We start from the raw sequence: 21,460 nt of genomic DNA on the forward strand, positions 1-21,460 counted from the left end.
CGGAGACTCTACATGATAGGTATTCCCCGCAGGGGCCAGTTGCCTTAAAGAGACCGTTCATTCCACTCCATTGGGCCGCCTAATCAGGGCATACTGAGGATTCGCTTCAATCAGTTCCTCCTCCTCGACCTCGTTGTCGTACTTCCCTTTTCTGTTACACTTGGCCAGCACAGGGCCTGGTGATAGCCATGATGGAAGAGCTTCACCATTAGCTGTCCGCCTAGGGTGCGAGAAGAGGCGTTCATGAGGGGCAGTGTTAATGGCGGTACACAGTAATGAGCGAATGGCATGCAATTACTCCTCAGAACCTCCTCCCAGTCCTGCACAAGAAGACCCCGAGTTTTAAGAGCCAGGGTGATAGTTCTCCATAGCGTCCCATTTAAACGATCAACCTGCCCATTCCCCTGAGGATTATAAGGGGTTGCTACTCCATTGGACACAGAAATGACTTCACCTCCTGTGACATCAAGGAGGTCCCACGGTCAATATGTATATACGCTGGTACCCCGAAGGTACAAAAAAGGCCCTTCAGGCACTCCACCACTGTGTCCGATGATATATAACCATCCCTTAGGAGGTTATCGGTATTAGAAAAAGCTATTTAAATCACCACACCGACATACTTACAAATGGGCTTTTTTTCCCAAAATACCGGCATCCTGAGTGTTTATATGACCTTTCTGTTTCAAACCCTCGTAAAAAAAACGAGCCGATATGCCCCGGAAAATCCTGCATACGTTCATCACCTCATTCTTCCTTCTTCTTATTTTCTTTTATAAGAATCAACATCATTGAACTTTTTGTCCAAATTATATCATTCAACCTGAAAACTTGACCGATTTTTCCAACCAGACCTTAAAACTGATTTCGAATAGAAATGCCTATGAAATTGTCGTAAAAATTATTCATGGCTCATCCAATTTTATTAATATAAGCAATGCGTTTTGGACGTGCCAACAAAGAAATATAAAGTTTAAAACCCCGGGAGGCCTTACAACCGGTTCCAAGAAAACTTTTGACGGTAGTATGGCCCAACTTGGCAATTATTCTGACGTTCATCTAATTTGTTTGAATAATTAGTGAGATATTAGGGACAAGTATTACAAATGTGTCTTGGGGTGGATTCAAAACAACGGATGTCAACAGAATTTGCAAGATTTTTTTTAAATAACTGTTTAAAAAATCGCCATATTGGTTCCCCAAGTAAACCACACGAAGCATAATACTACCGCTCTGTCTCATTGTTTCCAGTTATCACAAAATTATGCAAAAAGGTTTTGATAAAAAGACTAAAACTCTTCATAAAAAATATTTAAAAAAACACAACCAAAGATCAGATATATAGAACTACCGATGTTATAGAAAAAAGCTCTAGAAGATAAAAATATCGGTTCAGCTTTATTCCGAGATCGCAAGTCTTTGTCAAGGTTTGACACGAAAGGTTAATACTTAAGTAAAAAAATATTCCCAAAATAATATATTCAACTTTATCTTTTGGAAAGGCTGTTCCATGATAAACAACAAGGTGAATAATCTGAGTTGTTTGAAATCAAGTCTGGCGTACCACAAGGTGACATCCTAGGCCCCGTGTGTATTTGATACAAGTGACCTACCAGTGATGGAAAACCTAACTCGCAACATTTACCAATGAGCCCTCTCAGTCGAAAATTGTATCTGTAAATTTCACAAATGAAAATTCAATCGTCTATGATAAAGTAGTTCCTCCCTAGAACTGAGTAAAACATTTAGGCATGACAATAGATAAAAAAATAAATTGGAAAGCATATAAAAAAAGGAAGAACTTGATTTCATATCTGTCAACTGTATGTTGCTGGGAAGAAATTCACGACTATCGATGATATAAAATAAAACAATGATTTATAATCACATATTTTAAGTGGCTCCCAAAGACAAGCTTGTCTCAGTGTCACTGCTATGAGCCCAACGCCAACTGCGGCCCTGGAAGTTTTGTTAAACAAAAGTCCAAGGAGAAGCCAGAGCAGTAGCCCACAGGCTCATAAATGGACAACCATCTGCTAGGATAGGCCATGTAAATAAAAAATGGAAACTTAGGGTGGAGATACAAGCAGATGCCATTCTAGGTATGCCATTTGATGCTACTACTTCAAAGTACAACTTTACAAATACAAAGTACTGATATGAGAACGGGAAGACTGGGCCAAAGGACACTAAAGGCAAACTCCTTCCGGTATACTGACGGCTCCAAAACCGACTGGGGACTCCTTCCAAGACAGAACTGACGGTAAACCTACAGTTTTACAGGCTGAAATCATAGCGATTGAACAATGCGCCAGAGAAATAAAAAGGTAAGGAATACATTCCCGGAAGATAGCCATTTACTCTGACAGCACTTAGGGCCCTAGCCTCATGAGAGGCGAAGGCAAAGAGTGTTTGGATCTGCATGGACGCCCTGACGGAAGTCAGTGAAACTAACGACCTGACCCTGGCATGGGTCCCTGGATATTCGGGGCATAGAGGCAACGAAAAGGTTGACATGTGGGCCAACATGGACTCTGGGCCTAGTCGGCTTAGCAACCTGCAAGGATCCTTAGTGAGTCCAAAACCTGTTGGAACAGATTCATAGAAGGACCAACCGCAAAACTTACAAAAGAATTTTTGGAAGGCAACCGCAACCGAACCAAGATTCTGGTTGCACTCCTGACAGGGCACTGCCAGATAAGAAAGCACATGTACCGGATAGGACTACAGACAGAAGAAACACTGTGCAGATACTGACATGAAGTCCAAAACATGGTGGAACAATACCACAGGTATGAGGCACGCGAAGTCATAGAAGGACCATCCACAAAACTTACAAAAGAATTTTTGTAAAGCAACCGCAACCGAACCAAGATTCTGGTTGGACTCCTGACAGGGCACTGCCAGATAAGAAAGCACATGCACCGGATAGGAGTACAGACAGAAGAAACACTGTGCAGACACTGCCAGGAAGAGGAGGAGACCGCAGAACACATTTTTTATGTTTCTGTGAAGGTCTATGTAGGTGCAGGTTCTTACAACTAGGACAAGAAAAACCACAAGCAAGATCCTGCACCAAGGAACGGATGGCAAAGCTGTGGAGGCTGGTTAATAACCTGAAGCTGGCCAGTGAGGTATAAAAAACAGTGGAGCACAATAGATCTATTCAGGTCGAGGTGCAGTAGGCCTTGTGGCCGCCTCTTTTATCCCTATCGCTATCCCTAATCACATATTAAAATTTATATGGATTTATGGTCTACAACTTTGGGGTTTTGGCAAAAAAAGTAATACAAGTAAAATACAGGACAAAGTGCTACGAAATATGGTAGATGCTCCTTGGTATGTTCGCAATAGCGATATACCCAGAGATGTGATCACGGTATGCTTATAAGCACTATTCGAGTTCAAAGCACATAAACACCGAGACCTGCTAGTCAGAATATCGTAATGTGACTGAAGAGGTCTAAGTGATTTGAATTAGTTCTGTACAGGTTAGGAGATGAACTCAACTAGATAAACGGTGACACTAAGAGTGTACTAAAGAGTATTAGTTAAGAGGTCAAATGTGACGAATCAATCGTGTAAATTGCATTATGTGAGGCACAACATATTTAATGAAAATTTTTCATCATAGGCACATCCTTTCTAGCCCGGTTTCAATCTGTTTCACATGACACCGTTCTTTTTTTTAAACAACGTTTAGTCGTCTTTTTCAGGTGTGTAATTTTTTAAACAGTCCGTTTAATACGGCCGTGTTTGACTTTCTAAACAAACCGTTAATCTTCACGGCTGGCCGACCAATTAAAAAAACGCCGTCTTCCGATTCTTCGGCTATATTTTCTATCCGTCTGAGAGGATTGAATAATTGTCAGTGCACGACCTGATTACCGGCCTTTTTCGCTCTGGCGGACATGGAATGAGAATTTTCATGACAAGTCCACGACTAACAAACCGTTAAGTCCGCCGCTCATTATTTTTTCATTTGTGGCTCGGCCGGAGGAGGCACGCACTCCACCTAAAACAGGCAACACCCGACGCCCTAATTTGGCACATCGAGCATCAAAAATAGTTGGCTTGTAACAGTTTGTTAAATAAAACGAAAAAATATCCATAAAACAATAAAATAAAACGAATTGAAATTTATTGTGAAATGTTTGAATATGATACTCGTCTATACTTCCTTCATCTACTCAGGAAAAGAAATATTTTGCATGTAGGTAGTCTTGGCTAGTAATAATCAAAACATCATCAACATCTTTTGGAATATCGACACTGTCCAAAACTGATCATCGAATTTGGGGAGCAAACGCTAAAAGTGAATAATCCCGCGGATTGATTGATAACTTTGACCTAGCATCAAACAAAATCAAAGTTAAGCTTATTCAGTTAATTCTGATAACTGTACTTCTCCGTTTTAAGGTTGATAATGGCAGAAAACGTTCAAAATTGTACCCTAGAAAGGAGTATTGCCTGGGAGCGTTCTTAGACGTAGCATAACCTTTCGACATGGTCTGGCATCCAGGCACACTTTTTAAACTTAAGCGCTTCCTACCATCTCATTATTACCTTCTATTGAAATCCTACCTAATGGATCGCTGTTCTCTGAAAATGAATTCTCGGAAGTCAAACAGATACACGCCGGTGTACTGCAAGATAGCATCCTAGGTCCTACCATTTATATAATTTATACTGCTGACCTAACAATACATCCTGGCACTATTATCACCACCTACTCGGACGACAACGCAATCCTATCCTCTAACTCGAATCCTGTCCAAGCTACCTCCAACATCCAGGAACACCTTGAGCTTATCGAAGACTGGTGTAAAAATGGAGGACATGACTGAACGAAGAAAAATGCACTCAGTGTACTTTTACACTGAAAAAGCAGTCTTGCCCTCCATTGTACATCAACAACAAGTAGATACCAGTTTCCACTCAAGTCAAATACCTGGGACTCTCGACAGCAGACGTGGAATCCGCAAGAGGACATAAACAACAGCAACTTAATAAAGACTTGGACTACTACGAAGACTTCTAAGACCGAAATCGATTTTGACAATTAAGACAATTCTAACACTCTACAAGACTTTACTAAGACCAATACCGAAATACGGAGTGGAATTGTGGGGTACTGCCAAGCCTTCCAATATTCAGCGCATCCAGTCCTTCCTATCAAAAATCCTTAGGCAAATTGTCAAAGCACCTTAGTATGTCACTAAACTCACTATCCACAAAGACCTCAACATTCCTTTTGTTAACGAACTAATCAGGTCCAGATTCCAAACCTTCCACACCATCCTAACCATACTGCTCAAGCCCTCTCCACTCTTTCCCATCCTGACCACCCACCACGTCGCACGTCGCCTCAACCGACGATGGCCTCGGGACATCCTAGACCCTTAATCATACACACTGAGTGCTAGCAATGGCTGGCTCCTCAAAGCATGCGTTCTACCGGTGCAGTGCTGGCATTAGTGCTAGTCAATTAAGGTTTTTAGTTGAGATAAAAAACTCAGTGTCACGAGCGGGATTCGAACCCACGATCTTCGGCTAGATACGCCGCTGCTTTACCACTTGAGCTATCGTGACCTCGATCCACTCGGCCACCAACTTCCCATCGCAACCCCACCTTTTGAATTTTCCCTCATTTTTGCATTTTTTCAAATGTCGAGCCAATGTTTTTGCCATTTGTCACCGAGAATCAAATAGATTACACGACATTTGAAAAATGGTCAAAAGGAGGGAAAATTCAAAAGGTGGGATTGAGATGGGAAGTTGGTGCCCGAGTGGATCGAGGTCACGATAGCTCAAGTGGTTTTTTAAAAAATATTTTACAATTTTTTTACCCCCTGTGTCTTATTACTTTTGAAATTCACTGTTTACTTTATTGTCTATTATATTTTTCTTAGCCTTTTTTTTCTTAGCCTTTTTAAATGAAACAGCCTTTTTTGTTACAACATCCAAAATAAAAAATTTCCTATATGAACATAAAAACACGCAAAACTGTTATAGGAAAAATGAATTATTAAAGGAAATATATTTTACTGATTTCATCATAACACAGCTGACCAAAAGAGGTTATCAACTACGACATATAAAAAGAATACATCATCCATTTGTGAGGCGTCGGTGGCCGCAACGGTTTAGGCGTTGACACGCCGCTCATCACTCTAAGGTAAAGGTCCCGGGTTCGAATCCAGCCGCCCTGCATTCGAACCCGACATACAAATGGGCTTTTTTCAAAAACACCGGCCATCAAAGAATTAACAATCGCAATATAAACGATACAATCATTTCTTGTCGATTTATTGACTTCTTGATATTTGTCTGAGGACGGTTTTGCTTAACAAAGGCTATTAGATATTTTAAAAGCATTTTATTGTAAAAAAAAATTAACACTATCATGTAAATAATTTAACGTAATCGAAGATAGATTCGAGCGTGGCGAACCTTTTGACATTTTCTTATCAAACAGAATAAACTAGCCATTGATTTTTACCGCCATCGATTCGGAAAATATTAGAAAAAAATGTCTACGCTTTACATCCAAGCTTAGGAATGACCTATTGCAATGACATTTAGACTGTTACCGCCCTAATTAACTTTAGATCGATTCGGTTGTGCACAAACTAAAAAAAATTTAAAAAATGGCAACAGGATGTCTTTTAGAAAGATTGCAGAAACGAAAAAAGTCATCCAAATTTGAATACCCTTGCTTCATTCTTGTTCGTGGATTAGACGGCGATAATTGATCCACCGACAACAATTAATTTTTTATCATAAAATATTTTTGTAATCTAAATTTATGATTATTTTTTATATTATTTTCACTATTTATTTATAAACTCAACACAGCTTTATACTTTAATTTTTTTTATTGAATATAAGTCGATCAACCGCTTTGGGACATTTTCAGCCTTAAAAGCTTTCCGGCTGGGAGGCGAGTGTGCCACAGCCCAGGAACCACGTCAGCAGAAACCAGGGCCAGTATCACATGTCCCCAGGACACCCTTTCATATTAGACTTTATTTAGAACAGATCGTTCAGATGTGTGTGCATGTGCGTGGGGCTGTCCACACACCTCCCCGATCTGGGGCCACACAATGACCCAAGGATGGTTGACTAGTAATTAAAAAAAAATTATAGGAAATGTTTGCCTAAGTAGATGATCAACATGTAAAACAACTCAGTTTGTAAAGCAAATAAAGAGGAAACTGTTATTGCAATAAAACTGCTCTTAACAATCGTTACAACTTGAAAATATTAAAATAAACATATGGGACACAATATAATTGAAATTTTAATAAAATCTACTTTGTCGTCATGGTTTCCAAAAAAAGAAAAAGAATATTACTTAATTTTGTAAGTGAAATGTGTGTAGTCAAATTTCATTATTTAAGCAGAGTGGAAGACTGAGGAAATCTACTGGAACTTAATAAAATGCAGCCACTTCATTACAAGGTATGATGCTCTAATGATCTGATAAAAATCTTGTACAATTAATTTTTATGATTTTTTGTATTTTATATTTATTATCGATCATTTACACTCCACTATACAAAATACTTGAGTTCTTTCTTATCAAAAGATATCAGTTTTATTATTTTGATTTGAAAAGTCGTGTTTAGGTCAAAACTGAAATATCTTTTTTGTCACTTTAGAATTATTTGAAATTTCTAATAAAGGTGGACATTTTAAGTCTGTGTAAAGCTTGAAACTTTAAGTCATGTATAATAACAGGACGTAAGACTAATTGTTGTGAGAAGTAGCTCATAAAATTAAGCTAGGTTTTGTCTAAGAGTTGATCAATATGTAAAAAATGCAATAGTTATGTAGCAAATAAAGAAAAAAATAGAGTTAAGGCAAATTAATGCAAGAAGCTTCTTGCAAAATTTTTATTGATGATTAAATTTGGGTTCTTTCTCATCAAAGCGCACCAGATATAGCGAAACATTTTTCGTTTCTCTTATTCGTCTCTCCTAAGTCGATAATTTGATTGTTCAAATTAATCACCAATTTTAATTTTTAAATAAACGGGTAATAATAAATTAAATTTCAAAATTTTGAACTAATCGACAGAACAATAAATTTGGTCATTACCGATCTTTTGGTCGTTGGTCTGTCAGATGGATTTCTGGATTTTTCCACCTTCTCCAGAATATTACATCTGAATGGTTATTTTTTAAGCAGATAAGTTTTTAAGATCTGCTTTTTGTCATGCGGTTTTGAAATCCATTGTAGAATATTTAATACCCGAATGGTCAGTTTTTATGTAGATAAATTTCTAAGGCCTGCTTTTAGGTTTATCAATTAATCCTGCTAAACTAGGATTGATAATGTTTAGCAGGAGAAGAACATTAGGTAATTTGACAGGATACTTGATTGGAAAGGTCATATTAATATACAGGAAAGGCACTATATCAATGGTACAATGTAGGAGAATTGTCAGTAAAACATGGGGCATCAAACCATGGGTAGCCAAATGGCTATATACTGCAATTATTCTACCTAGATTCTTTTTCGCAGCTTTAGTGTGGTGGAAAGGTATAGAAAATAAAGGTAATAGTAATAAATTAAAGTAATTTCAAAGACTAGGTTGTTTGATGATAGGAGCATTTTCAACTGCACCCACCCTAGCTCTTGAAATCATAACCTATACCACACCCCTTCATATTGAGGTTAAGGTCAGAGCACTAATCAGCTGCTACAGATTAATTAGTGAGGGCAGCTGGAATCATAAGTGCAATAGCATAAGTTATTCGAAAGTCTCACAACTATTGAGTATGGTTATCGGCCAATTATTAAGCGTTAGTGATAAAAAGATTAAAACCCCTTCCGGGAAAAAGCACTTTCAGGTAGTCACCCCTTGTGATTATGATTATAGTCTGGATGATGACACATAAAGGAAACTATGGCAATGAAAAGGCGGATGGCCTGGCCAAAGAATGTTCTAATACTACGTTTGTCGGGACACAACCAGTATTACCTCACTCTTTGAGCACAGTGAAGGAGAGTATCAATAGCTAGGGCATGAAACAATTCCTTAGGGAGTGGAATTAATCCCCCGGACACAGGCAATCAATAGGGTTTGTTAAGGCAATCAAACCAGCAGAATAGAAATGGCTATTCTCTATCTCAAGGANAGCAGATACATTTCTAAGACCTGCTTTTTATTACGAGATATAGATAACCATTGTAAAAATTTTATTATCTGATTGGTTAGTTTGTAAGTAAATAAGTTTTTAAGATCTGCTTATTGTTTTTAAGAGATCTAGAAATACACTGCAAAATTTTTTTACAGAAAAATTTAAAAAAAATTATTAAAATTTATTACCTGAATGGTTAGTTTTTAAGTAGATAAATTTCTAAGGCCTGCTTTTTGTTTTTAAAAGATCTAGAAATCCATTGTAGACTTGTTAATACCTGAATGGTTATTTTTTAAGAATATTTCTAAGGCCTCCTTTTTGTTAAGAGATTTAGAAATCCATTGTAAAATTTTATTATCTGAATGGTTGTTTTTTAAGCAGATACATTTCTAAGACTTGCTTTTTATTACAAGATATAGATAACCATTGTAAAATTTTTATTACCTTAATGGTTAGTTTGTAAGTAGATAAATTTCTAAGGCCTGCTTTTTATTAGGTTATATAGATAACCGTTGTAAAAATCTTATCTCCAACCAATCATAATGATTGGTTAGTTTGTAAGTAAATAAATTTCTAAGACCTGCTTTTTGTTTTTAAGAGATCTAGAAATTCATTGAAAAATTTTATTATCTGAATAGTTGGTTTTTAAGTAGAAAAATTTCTAAGACTTGCTTTGTGTTTTTTAAGAGATCTCGAACTCCATTGTAGAATTTTAAAGAACAAAGGAAGAGGTTTGTTCATTAATAATTATTTTTTCAACGTTTTTAAATGTGTTTTTAATTTCTTCTTTTAATATTTTGTCTCAAATCTCCTTGATATTGGATTTTTCCACATGGGAATAATTTAAGTAGATTCCTATTATGTCGATGTTAATAATATTGTTACAACAATTATTATGACATATTAGTTATAAGACTCTGTAGAAGTGAGTACTTTATAAATATTAAATATTTCAATTAATTATCCTTTTTATGTAAGGCCTTGGTTGACATAACTTTTTCATTTAGACCAAAATGTTACATAAAAAAGAAAACTAATTGAAATAAGTAATTTTCTCAATTACACCAATAAACATAAATGGATTAAATAATATCATACAAATATTGTGTTCCACTGACAATCAAAAACCCCAGATAATGGAATTTATTTTTTAATGAATTAATTAAAACATATATTAAGAAGGCATATGTACACATAGTACATTTATTAATGTATCTAATGAAAAAAAAATTGATTTTTTTTTCAAAAATTCTTAAAAATTTCCACAAAGTCAAAACGAAAAATGTCCACAGATGGCTGTGATGAATGTAGCATATGTATATGAAGATACCTGGGGCCCAGATATTGAATTCCTGGATAATTGAACTCCAGATAATGGGGCTTTAGTGTAATACTAAAAAACTTTATAAAAATAATGATTTTAGAGATTATTAAATTGATAGCTTAATTTGTAAGGGTCATAATGAAGTTTTGTTTAACAATTTGATAAAACAGAAAATTCTGAGTCCACTTCAAGCAGATTAAATTTAAGTCTTTTGCTGTTAATGCTTTTTTTTAATCTTTAACAGTGCCAGATTGCCAGATATATTGGACTGTAAAGACTAGTTGCCCACATACACTTAAAAGAGGTTAGTTTTTGTATGTTTTTCCGGCATGATTTTCCCCACAGAAAATTAATTTGTAACTTTAACAATTGTAACTTTGGATCAACTGCACATCTCAAGCCATGGAGTACTTGAAAATCAAAATCAATGAAGTATACTTGTAATTTTTTTAACCGTATTGTTTGGACACATTTCTTAGAGCAAAGAACAGAAGATGAAATTGCACTCGAATCACTTTTATATTTAAAACACAGATTTACCCCCTTGCCAACAACAAGGAATTACTGATATCATACTGTGGAAATATTTAAGACTGACCTAGACAACAGACTGATGTGTAATTCCCACACAAGACTTGAACAACTAAGCAGACTGCTTAAACCAAAATAAGACCAAACAAACATTGAACAAAACATTACTTCATCAGTGCAGAAATGTAGGGTACTGCGAACACATCCCAGCATTTCAACCAAAGGCTTCAAAAGAATTCTCCAAGCTCCCTGATATGTCTCTAACCTCAATATTTCCTTTGTTAAAGGCTTGCTTTATTCCCACTATCTTTTATTTCATCCTGACCTTTCCGTTTAGGCCCTCTCTACTTAATCCTCTGCATAACATTTGACCAGAGACCTACTCGCCCTCTAATCCCTCAGCAGCAAAAGTATTCAGTTGAGAATGACTTCTCAAGATTTGTTTTCTCCAGGGCATTGCCGAGCGTACTGCCAGTGATGAGACAAGGTGAAAATTAAAGCACAAATTTGTAAAATGTGTGTACAAAATAAAAATAAATTAGTATAACAAAAAAAAAAGAACTTGGAGAATTTTTTGATCTGTGATGTCAGATTTCCTCTTTTTATTTATTGAACATTTTGGTCTGCCTAGAGTCACTGGGTTGGTTTCTCAAATGAGTTTGAGCATTTTGTCATCTTCAGTGTTGGGTCTGTGTGAATTTTTGGTTAGGTAGACAACCAATCGCTTGATTGGCTGTAATTTGCCTGGTGTGTACAGGAGGCGAATCAGACCCAATGAAGTGGTTGGCCTTGGCCAAGGTTCAGACTTCTGGCAGTAACATCAAAAGGGTTGACCAAATGGCCGCAGTTTGGGGCCCCTTGACCCTAACCCCTTGGTTTGATGAGGATGATCCAAGAATGGCCAATGTGTTGGGAACCAATGTTCAGCCCGATGTATTAGATGTCTTTTGTTGACCAAGATTTGCTTAGTGTGTACTCACCTTAATAATCATTCTTACCACTACTAAAAATGGCAAGAAGTCGAAACATGCCTTAACATTTCAATCCAGAGATGATATAAAATTTATAAAATCCTCCAAGTGAAATATCGTACATTATTATTATTTTTTTCTAAATTAGAATATTTGTTTGTTTTAAGTTTAAAGGTGTGTTGAAAAATATTTTCTTCTTCTAGTTTACATTGATTACTATTATTTCATAAGTTCTTGTACTATTGAAAATATTTCTATTTGTTCTAAAATTCTTAAATCCATCTGAACACAAACATTTTTGAGATGATTTATAGTCATCATTTTGAATTTGTATTCAATATTATTAATCAGCCTCTAATATTGCTTTTAAACTTTTAGTTATTATACTTTTATATTAAAAATCAAGGATGAGAACAATTTGAAATTTAAACATATGGAATGTACTATGAAAATTTAAATGAAATTATACTTGGTTGTCGTGGTTTCACAAAACAGAATAAAACCAAAAAATGTGCAGTCAAAATTTTTTATTTTTTATTTCAAGTGCCAACTGTCAGGAAGTCTACTGTAACTGGAAGAAACAAATAAAAATGCAGTCACTAGTCACCAGGTATGATGATCTAATCATTGCACTGTGGTTTTTATTGTAATTGATAATTCGATTAATTAAGGTTTTAAGTTGAGATAAAAAGTCAGTGTCATGAGCGGGATTCAAACCCACGACCTTCGGCTTGATACGCAAGTGGTAAAGTAGTGGCATATCAAGCCGAAGGTCGTGGGTTCGAATCCCACTCGTGACACTGACTTTTTTATCTCAACTTAAAACATTAATTAATTGAATGATATTAATTGGTCAAGCGGTCTACGAAAAATAGTGAATGTAATTGATAATTATTGTCAAGAATTTAAGCATTATTATTGATACAAAATCCAGGTTCTTTCTCGTGAAAACACAACAAATATAGCTAAAAATTTCAAGTTTTTCTTTCATTCATTTTCTTTTTATATTTTGAAAATATTTTGCCCATTGTGTTAAATTTTGTTAGTATGTTTAAACATTTTGAATTAACATCATACAGGGCTTAACGTTTGACTAATCATCAGGTGTAATGGTGGAGGGGCGAACACGTTTGGGTTTTGGGTTCTATATTCAACTTGTGTAACTTGGAAAACTTCAGAAATGGCTTTTCACTTTGAAAATTCTGCTATCGTCTGTTTTATTTCCAGTGGAGCTTTTCCCCATTTGTCTTGTTCAGCAAATCCTTCTTTCTTTCTTTTTTCAATGCTCTGAACATTCTGCCATATGAAATTTGGTATGTTTGTAAAAAATATTGCTTATTGTCCCTCTAGTATTAAACATTTTTTTTATTTGTGTAGGATTTTTCTCTGTTACTTCCATCATGATGACACTACATCATACGTAATGGACCGATTAAGTATGAATTTTGTTGAATATAACTTGACTTATGCCTCTTTGGCACAAAACGCTTGTCTTTTTTTCACTGCTATCTAGGGATAACTATGGGTACCAGACTCAAACCACTTTTGCACAAAACACTTGTCTTTTCATTTTTTACCGATACACTTTCACTGCTATCTAGGGATAACTATGGGTACCAGACTCAAACCACTTTTGCACAAAACAAATTGAAGTTCAAAATTTCCATATAGTAGTTAGGATTGCACGAGAAATGACATGACTTTTGCATAGTGTCTCAATTAAGGATTTTCATGTTATATTTTAAGCGTTTGGTCTATCTTTTCTCCAATATCTAAATTATTTTGTGCAAGATTGGCAGACTTTTCATGTGCTGACAATTTTTTTTTCTTTTAATAGTTTCAGAGGTCTAAGAATGGTATGTCCAAATATTAGATGAATTGTTTCGCCAGGGTTTTTAATTATTTTTTCTTTAAATATTAGAAGTAACCCTAATATCTAAATATCTAAAAAATATCTAAATATCTAAAATATTCTAAATAATATCTAATAAATTCTAAAGAAAAAAGAACATGATTGAATTTCTTTGTTCTTGAGAGCAGTTGTGTCTCGATCATCTCTTCCACTAAAAAAGTCTTTTTTGTGAACAAAATTTGTACAACTGAATCTAAAAGACTTTGCCTCAACTACGCTTAAATGAACAAGTCCCTATTTATTCTGATTGCTAAGTCCTAAATATTGTTGTTATTCTTAGAGTTTTATTACCATTATTTGTTTATTTATTGCGTAATTAAACATAGGTTTAGGTTTGGGGTTCCGGGATATTTTCCTCTTCTTAGTAAGAAAATTTTACATAATGTAAATATATAGAAAAGAAAAACAAGAAAATGTAAATGTGCAAGGAGAAGCCAGCAATAGAAGACCTTTTGTTTTAAGTTTCAAAATGCAATTATTGTGTGGTGATTAGTGACCGTTAATCGATATTTATTTAGAGATTGTGAGATGCGGTCTGGTGTGATGTAGGTTCCAGAAAAACATTTTCTTTATCGTGCCGTTTCAATCTTTATTGAGATCATCTTCAGGGCCTGGGATTTATGAACATTGTTTACATATTACAATTACATTTTGGATGTGGCAAAGCGGACCATGAAACTAGTGAATTTATGTATATCTGTGAACTTAGAATTCTCATGATAAGCCAATTTAATGATGGATTCAATTTTGCATGCAAGATATATTACATCCCGCATTTCTTAAAAAAATTTAATATAACCAAACTCCATTCTTCCTAAGTAGATCTTTTTTTTTTACCCTTTCCACCACCCCGCCACACCTGAGGAAGACCCTGTACCGGCGGACAAACGCTTTAACTTAATCGAATTTATATATCTAAGGGACTTCAAATAAATGGTATAAAAATACCTCCCAACAATCTTTCCTTCAGGTGAGACCGCTGGTAGGTTTTCGAAGGAACAATAATAATTGCATTTTTTAATTTTTTTTTAAATTTATTTAGAGATCGTGAGACGCGGTTAATTAAAGTTGAGATAAAAAAGTCATTGGCATGAGCAGGATTGGAACCCACGATCTTCGGCTAGATGCGCTGCTGCTCTACCGCTTGAACTATCATGACCTTGATCCACTCGGACAATAACTTCCCCTCCTTAATTAATTGTAAGATATTAATTGGTCAAGCGGACCACGGAACTAGTGAATTTAATAAGTTAAATGAATTATATCTTCACTAAAGCTCTCCGTGGCTATTTCATTTGTTGCCGAGAATCAAATAGATTACACGACATTTGAAAAATGGCAAAAAGGAGGGAAAATTCAAAAGGTGGTGTAGAGGTGGGAAGTGTCTGAGTGGATCGAAGTCACGATAACTCAAGTGGTAGAGTAGCGGCGTATCAAGCCGAAGGTCGTGGGTTCAAATCCCGCTCATGACACTGACTTTTTTATCTCAATTAAAAACCTTAATTAATTGTCAGATATACATAAATATTTTATAAACTCTGATCGATAGAAAAAAACGGGCAAAAAAAGACTAATTTGGGCAAAAATGTTTTATTTCTTTCAGGATTCAATAATTTTGTACTGCAAAACACATCAGTATTCAAATGTTTAATGTACATAATTCTTATTAACTGATTAGAAAGTGTGATGATTCGCCGGTTGAAATGCAATAAAATTACGAGTGCTTTGTTATTAAAAATACTCACAGAAAATAACACAAACCTTATTTCATAATTAACAAAATAAATTGGAAGTACATTGATAAACCATAATACAAATTATTTATAGCTTTTTCTTCTAAAATATATACATATACAGTTCATAATTTAATTATTTGTAACACACATAATAAAATTTATAGTAATGTAAACATGATAGCAACTTATATTTTATTTTTAATTAACAAATGTAATAACCTAAGTTCTGTAAAGATTTTATTTTAAATAATTTTTTTATTGGTTATGAACACAGGTTATTATTAAAAATAAAAAAAAGCTTTAAATTTATATTCATAAGAGTATTATAAAATGTCTTTTAATAAAATGGAAATAATTTATCATAATCACAAACATTAACATTATAATTAAACAGTCTTTTTCAATTAAAACTAAAATTATTTACTTAAAATTCTTGTAATAATTTAAAAATGAGTGTTAACAAAGTTAGGGGTGGTCAAACCATCATTTATAAATAGTTATAACATATCGAGAGTAAAACAAGCACTATTAAAACTATTGAATTGAGCTTTCAATAACGCTGAGGGGAATCAGATTGTCGTTTATAGGCTTCTGCCCTTAAATATTTATTTTATTTTACATTACACAATTCAAAATCAATTATAAACAATTCCTATACTACAACTGGCCTTCTTTTCGAGTTGCGGTAAGCTCTGAGCTTTTTAATGACTTTTTTCTGCTATGTCGTGTGACAGTTGCTCTGTTCGTGTTTGATGAACCCGTCTGAATTATGCTTTGGCGACGTCTGGGTGAATTTGGAAATATGGCCGGATAGTGTTTTGATCTCAGGCAGACCTGTGCCTTGTTGAAATTTCAATAATGATTCGGAAGTAACTAAAAGACGTACGTTTTAGTCAATTTGGGAAATCAATAAGTAAAATGAAATAAAATTACCAAGTGGATGAGCAATAGGAAGTGTCCCGACCATGACACTAGCAGTAGTTCCTGTTTTCAACGCGCTCCTTTTAGACTGCATCATGCTTTGGCGGACATTTCTTTCTGGTTTTACCAAAATTATATAAAGCTAAAAGGAAAAAAAATTGAGTTAGCAAGGACCCTTCATTTATTTATTAAAAATTATCACCTTTGGAGAAAATAGACAAATGACTGTTACACTTGCAGACAAACTTATCGTAACAGACATGCTAGTAATGCGAAGAGGCATGTGATTTCCAGTAACAAAATATAAAGGAACAAACGCCAGCCAGATAATACATGTCGTGTACATTGTAAACCCTAAATCAGAAATTCATATAAATTAAACTGCTTAAAAAAAAAAAATCAATTGGCATACCAATATGTTTAGATTCGTTGAATGCTTCTGGTATATTTCGTGTCAAGACTGCATAAACTGTACAGACAAGTATTAACAAAATTGGGTATGCGAACGCAACCATGTATGAAGCGTCGATGTAAGAAGAGCACACAAGAAGATTATCTTCCCTTGTTGGATAATAATAAATTGCTTTTGGCGGAGAAACAATCATTAATAGAATATTCACTATAATCTATTAAAAAAAAAAAATAATATTGCAAAACAATTTTCCCCCATAGTTCAATTTAATACCTGAATGCTTATTAGAAAACCACAAATTATTAGTTGAGACCTTGGGGATATAAAACTCGGCCTTTTTGTAGTACGTTTTCCTGCTTTAAAAATTCTTGAGATACGATTTGTTTTTGTTAGCAAAGCAGCGTACACAACAGTGAAGCAAAACCCTGCTCCGAACCTGCTTGAACAAATTGTTAGGTGTAAAATATTTTGTAATATGTCAGTTTACTTTACCTTTGAATTCCACACACTATGTCACTCGGTCTCATAACGAGGGCAAAAGTTATTGAATAACAGAGCAAGATCCCTGATAATAGCACGTAACTTAATTCTCTACCGGCTGCTTTTACTATGGGCGTGTTGTTATTCCTCGCAAACACGACTACGACAAACAGTGTAATAATTATTCCAATAACTGACAGTGTGATTGCACCGATTGCCCAGCCTGTTTCAATCCTCAGATAGACCTAAAATATACAAGTTTCAAAAAAAAAAAAAAAAAAAAAATTGTTAACAATTCGGCAATACTTCAGGCAAAGGGTCGCAGAATTGCTGGTTTACATCAGGCAGAGTTCCCCCAGGGCATGAAAGACATTGTGTTTCATCATTTGCATCCAAAATCTGAAATATTTCATCAGGTTCTTTAAACATACTTAAATTTATATAATCATTTAAACACATTTTATATTCATAATTATTATTATGGTGGGTGTGTGGGCAGAAAGAAGGGCAGTAATACAAATTCGTAATAAAGTTATAGAAATGACAAATTATGTTTCACAAAACATGCAAGGTAAAAATAAAGGATAAATTTAATAGTTATTCAGATATCATGAGATGCGGTCGGGTGTGATGTAGGTTTCAGAAAAACATTTTCTTTATCGTGCCAACGTTTCGATCTTTTATTGAGATCATCTTCAGGGCTCAAAGTGTTTGTCTTCTGGGTAATTGTGCCATCCTTGCGTGTCGTGTTGAGAGTGCCCAATAGAGTGATAAATTTAATAGAAACCAACANTTTATGATCAATGAGCAACCTTATCTTTCTTAGAAAAAGTGTGCTTCAGTGGTTTTACTTTTTCATTTTTTGACCATTTTTGACTAGTCTTTGTAGCAAAAAGCCCCCATCCTTTTCCCGATCCATAACATCAAGTCCCTCAAGGATGGGGAGCAAATTCATAAAATACTTCTCAATATTTAACTTTCCGTCCTACCTCCTGACTTGGAAGTTGCAACTGTAAGTATTCAGGAGGGCTTTAGGCTTAAATTGAACCTAGAAAACTCCCAGGTAGTTGTTTTTGGATTTAATTTCCTTACAACCTTACCTCAATTTGCCACTAACAGGAATCCTATTTCTTTTTTTCCCGCTGCCAAGAACCTGATCAGATAGACCTTTTCTAGAAATACATATTTTCCAGATTTCCCACTTCTGCCTTAATTAATACCTCCTTCTTTTTAAAAAAGATGGTTCCTACTAAGTATACTTCATCATTCATCATTCATAATTTCTACTCCTTCAGGTTTGTGATGCCACCTTTCTCATTTAATACACTAAATTAAACTTTAGTAAACTCTTGGTTTTTCTTATTCTGTCCTATTTTTTTACAGAAGAAGGCTTGAAGACAAGCTTAAGCATCAAATGAATCATTTCCTATGTTTTATTAATGATTAAACATAGAGATGTTTCATGATCTATATACTGACTTGAAGTATTTATCCTTTACTTCTTGCAATACTTCCTTGGCCTCCTTCCTCTGTCAGACGATATTGTCCTATTTCCTCAAAACATATATCTCCTAACCTTAAGTCCTCTTGTCAAACTCACTTACCCCTTTTGACTACGCGTTCAGTTTTTTCTTCCTCATCGGTGCGTCTATACTATGCATACCATTCTTACTCAATCCATCTTTAATCCCTTTCCTTTAATTACCTCTTGTTCTTAAAATTTGGCATAGAAGATTTTAAGTATGTTTTTAGTTTAATTTCCACTGTAGAGTATATTAATTATAGATATACTTTTGTAAATATGAATTTTTGTATTGCCTTATCAGATCTGAATTTTTATAAATTCATAAATATTTATTCAAGGGGACTTTAGGTTTACAGAATTAAGTTATTTTTTATTTAATTTCACTAATATCTTATAGTTGCAAACAATTATAAAGGATAACCATTGCTGAGCATAATTTGATATAATTTCACTAGTTTCGTTGTCTGCTTGACCAATTAATATCTTACAATTAATTAAGGTTTTTAGTTGAGATAAAAAAGTCAATGCCATGAGTGGGATTCGAACCCACGATCTTTCGTTAGATACGCCACTACTCTACCACTTGAGCTATTGTGACCTCAATCCACTCGGACACTAACTTCCCATCTCAACCACACCTTTTGAATTTTCCCTCCTTTTTGCCATTTTTCAAATGTGTAATTTATTTGATTCTCGGCGACAAATGAAATGGCCACGATAACTCAAGTGGTAGAGCAGCGGCGTATTTAGCCAAAGATCGTGGGTTTGCATCCCGCTCGTGCCTTTGACTTTTTATCTCAACTAAAAACCTTAATTATTTGATATAATGTTTTTTATAGGTTTATTACAAATCTTAAAACACTATTTATTATTTCTTAAAACACTCAATTTATCAGGTTAATCCTCTTGGCTTGGACCTTGAGGTTGTGAGTTCAATTCCCATTATCACCCCAGAAATTTTCTTTCATGATCCCCTTCGCTCCAAAAAATGTATATAAAAATCACTCTGTAGGCAATATAGAAAAAAATATTACTATAAATAAGCATTTAAAAAAAAAAAATTATCATGGTTCTTTGTCAAGTTGATATCAAACTCTGTCAAATATTTTTTATTCAGTGAATCTTTATTAAAAGCTGATTTAATTTATAAATAAAATCCATATTTCTACCATATTAGTTAGATGAGTAAGAACTCATACTCATTTAGTTCCTCTTCCTCCCTCAACAAATATTTTCATTATTCTACGGTTTGAACTTTTATTTAAATTTTATTGAATATTAGTGTACCTGATACTGGCTGCAATTGAAACAATGCCAGCAGCACCTTTCTCCTTCGACGTATTTCTTCGCCTGACCAATTGAACACGGCAGGCTGCAGACCGATTCGGGCGGGACTTGTGTCCCCGTATAGAACTTGATTTCTGTGAAAGCATCAATTCATAAGTTTATAGTCAGATATGAATAAATTTCCTTTCTTACCGCTCATGCTTAGTCTCAGCTCTCCTTCTATGTATTCACCGACAGTCACCCATTGGTAGTTTCCGGGTGAGATCTGTTTGAAGTGAACTATGTTGTAACGAGCTGGGCCATCACCATTTGCGTCGAAGTGAAATTTTGCTCCTGACAGGCCTAAAGTTTTTAGAATAAATATATATGAAAAGAACAAATTATGTTAATATTCACACGCAAGTGAATCTTTACACTTACAGTACATACAATAAATAAAATACAAAATATTGATCAGTTAAAATTTAACTGTAAATAATATAATTTTATTAAATTTAAGTAAAAATATCTGTTTTAATATAATTTTTTAATTTTAGGTTTTGACTTCAAGAGAGGCTGTTCATCAGTACAGTGAGTACTTTTTTATTTATCTAAGATAGTTGAAAAATTAATCTAAAATTGAGCTTTTAAATGAGATTGTCAAAATTGGTCAAATAATGTTTTCCTCTTACACTTTTCGAGTGTAAAATTAAAAACTAACTGGAGCCTATTGGTTATATAAATTTTTTGAAGGAAGTCGACTTAGTGCAAAACTTTTTGATATAATCTAGTGCAAATCAGAAAAATATTTGATATTTTTTTCTTTTATGCACAGAAAATAAAAATTTACAAATGTTATATACAATTTTTGATTTTTATGTGAGCCTACATACATATATATACAAACTTTCGTTTTTTTAATCAAAACCATTCATGCTGTTAAAATATGTCAAATTTGGACTTGAGCGTTTTTAATTTCCTGTTAAAGATTGGAACCTAAAGTAAGGAATGTATTTTGACGCTAAAGAATGAATAGGTATTCCATTGGTGTGAATTTTCCAGCCCATTAGTTATACATCGAAAGGGGAAAATATGATTGATTCTGCGTCTGTTAAAAAAAAAATCCCAACCCCTTTTTTATTGTATGATTGTATGTGAAACATTAATTTTTTGTTCATGACGTTAATCTGTGGGAGAGGTATTTATTCTGTAGTAACGAAAATCCCTGCTGAG

The 21,460-nt window shown here is 34.4% G+C and overlaps 1 protein-coding gene and 1 long non-coding RNA gene across 3 annotated transcripts in view; one reads left to right on the top strand and one right to left on the bottom strand.

Annotated features, from left to right (window-relative positions):
* Nucleotides 1-7,362: 7,362 nt before the first annotated feature.
* LOC106664044 overlaps nt 7,363-21,460 on the top strand; it is a 39,397-nt gene continuing 25,299 nt past the window's right edge. The window contains exons 1-2 of one of the 2 annotated variants that reach the window (XR_001340129.1): nt 7,363-7,464; nt 20,785-20,818. This is a non-coding gene — a long non-coding RNA (uncharacterized LOC106664044). Of the gene's footprint in view, nt 7,465-12,479; nt 12,586-20,784; nt 20,819-21,460 lie in introns of those variants that run through there. The other variant, XR_002910842.1, reaches the window with a different exon arrangement.
* Nucleotides 16,077-21,460, bottom strand: part of LOC106664043 (metabotropic glutamate receptor 6-like) — a 78,746-nt gene continuing 73,362 nt past the window's right edge. Inside the window, exons 8-16 of the mRNA XM_024229823.1 lie at nt 20,441-20,590; nt 20,249-20,382; nt 17,743-17,835; nt 17,449-17,681; nt 17,230-17,392; nt 16,957-17,170; nt 16,747-16,898; nt 16,557-16,686; nt 16,077-16,496 (exon numbers count right to left, since the gene is read on the bottom strand). Of these exons, the coding sequence (XP_024085591.1) occupies nt 16,342-16,496; nt 16,557-16,686; nt 16,747-16,898; nt 16,957-17,170; nt 17,230-17,392; nt 17,449-17,681; nt 17,743-17,835; nt 20,249-20,382; nt 20,441-20,590 (1,424 nt within the window). The 3' untranslated portion in view covers nt 16,077-16,341. The remainder of the gene's footprint in view (nt 16,497-16,556; nt 16,687-16,746; nt 16,899-16,956; nt 17,171-17,229; nt 17,393-17,448; nt 17,682-17,742; nt 17,836-20,248; nt 20,383-20,440; nt 20,591-21,460) is intronic.

This window comes from Cimex lectularius, unplaced genomic scaffold (assembly GCF_000648675.2).
Source record: "Cimex lectularius strain Harlan isolate CLEC.00 unplaced genomic scaffold, Clec_2.1 scaffold366, whole genome shotgun sequence".
NCBI lineage: Eukaryota > Metazoa > Arthropoda > Insecta > Hemiptera > Cimicidae > Cimex > Cimex lectularius.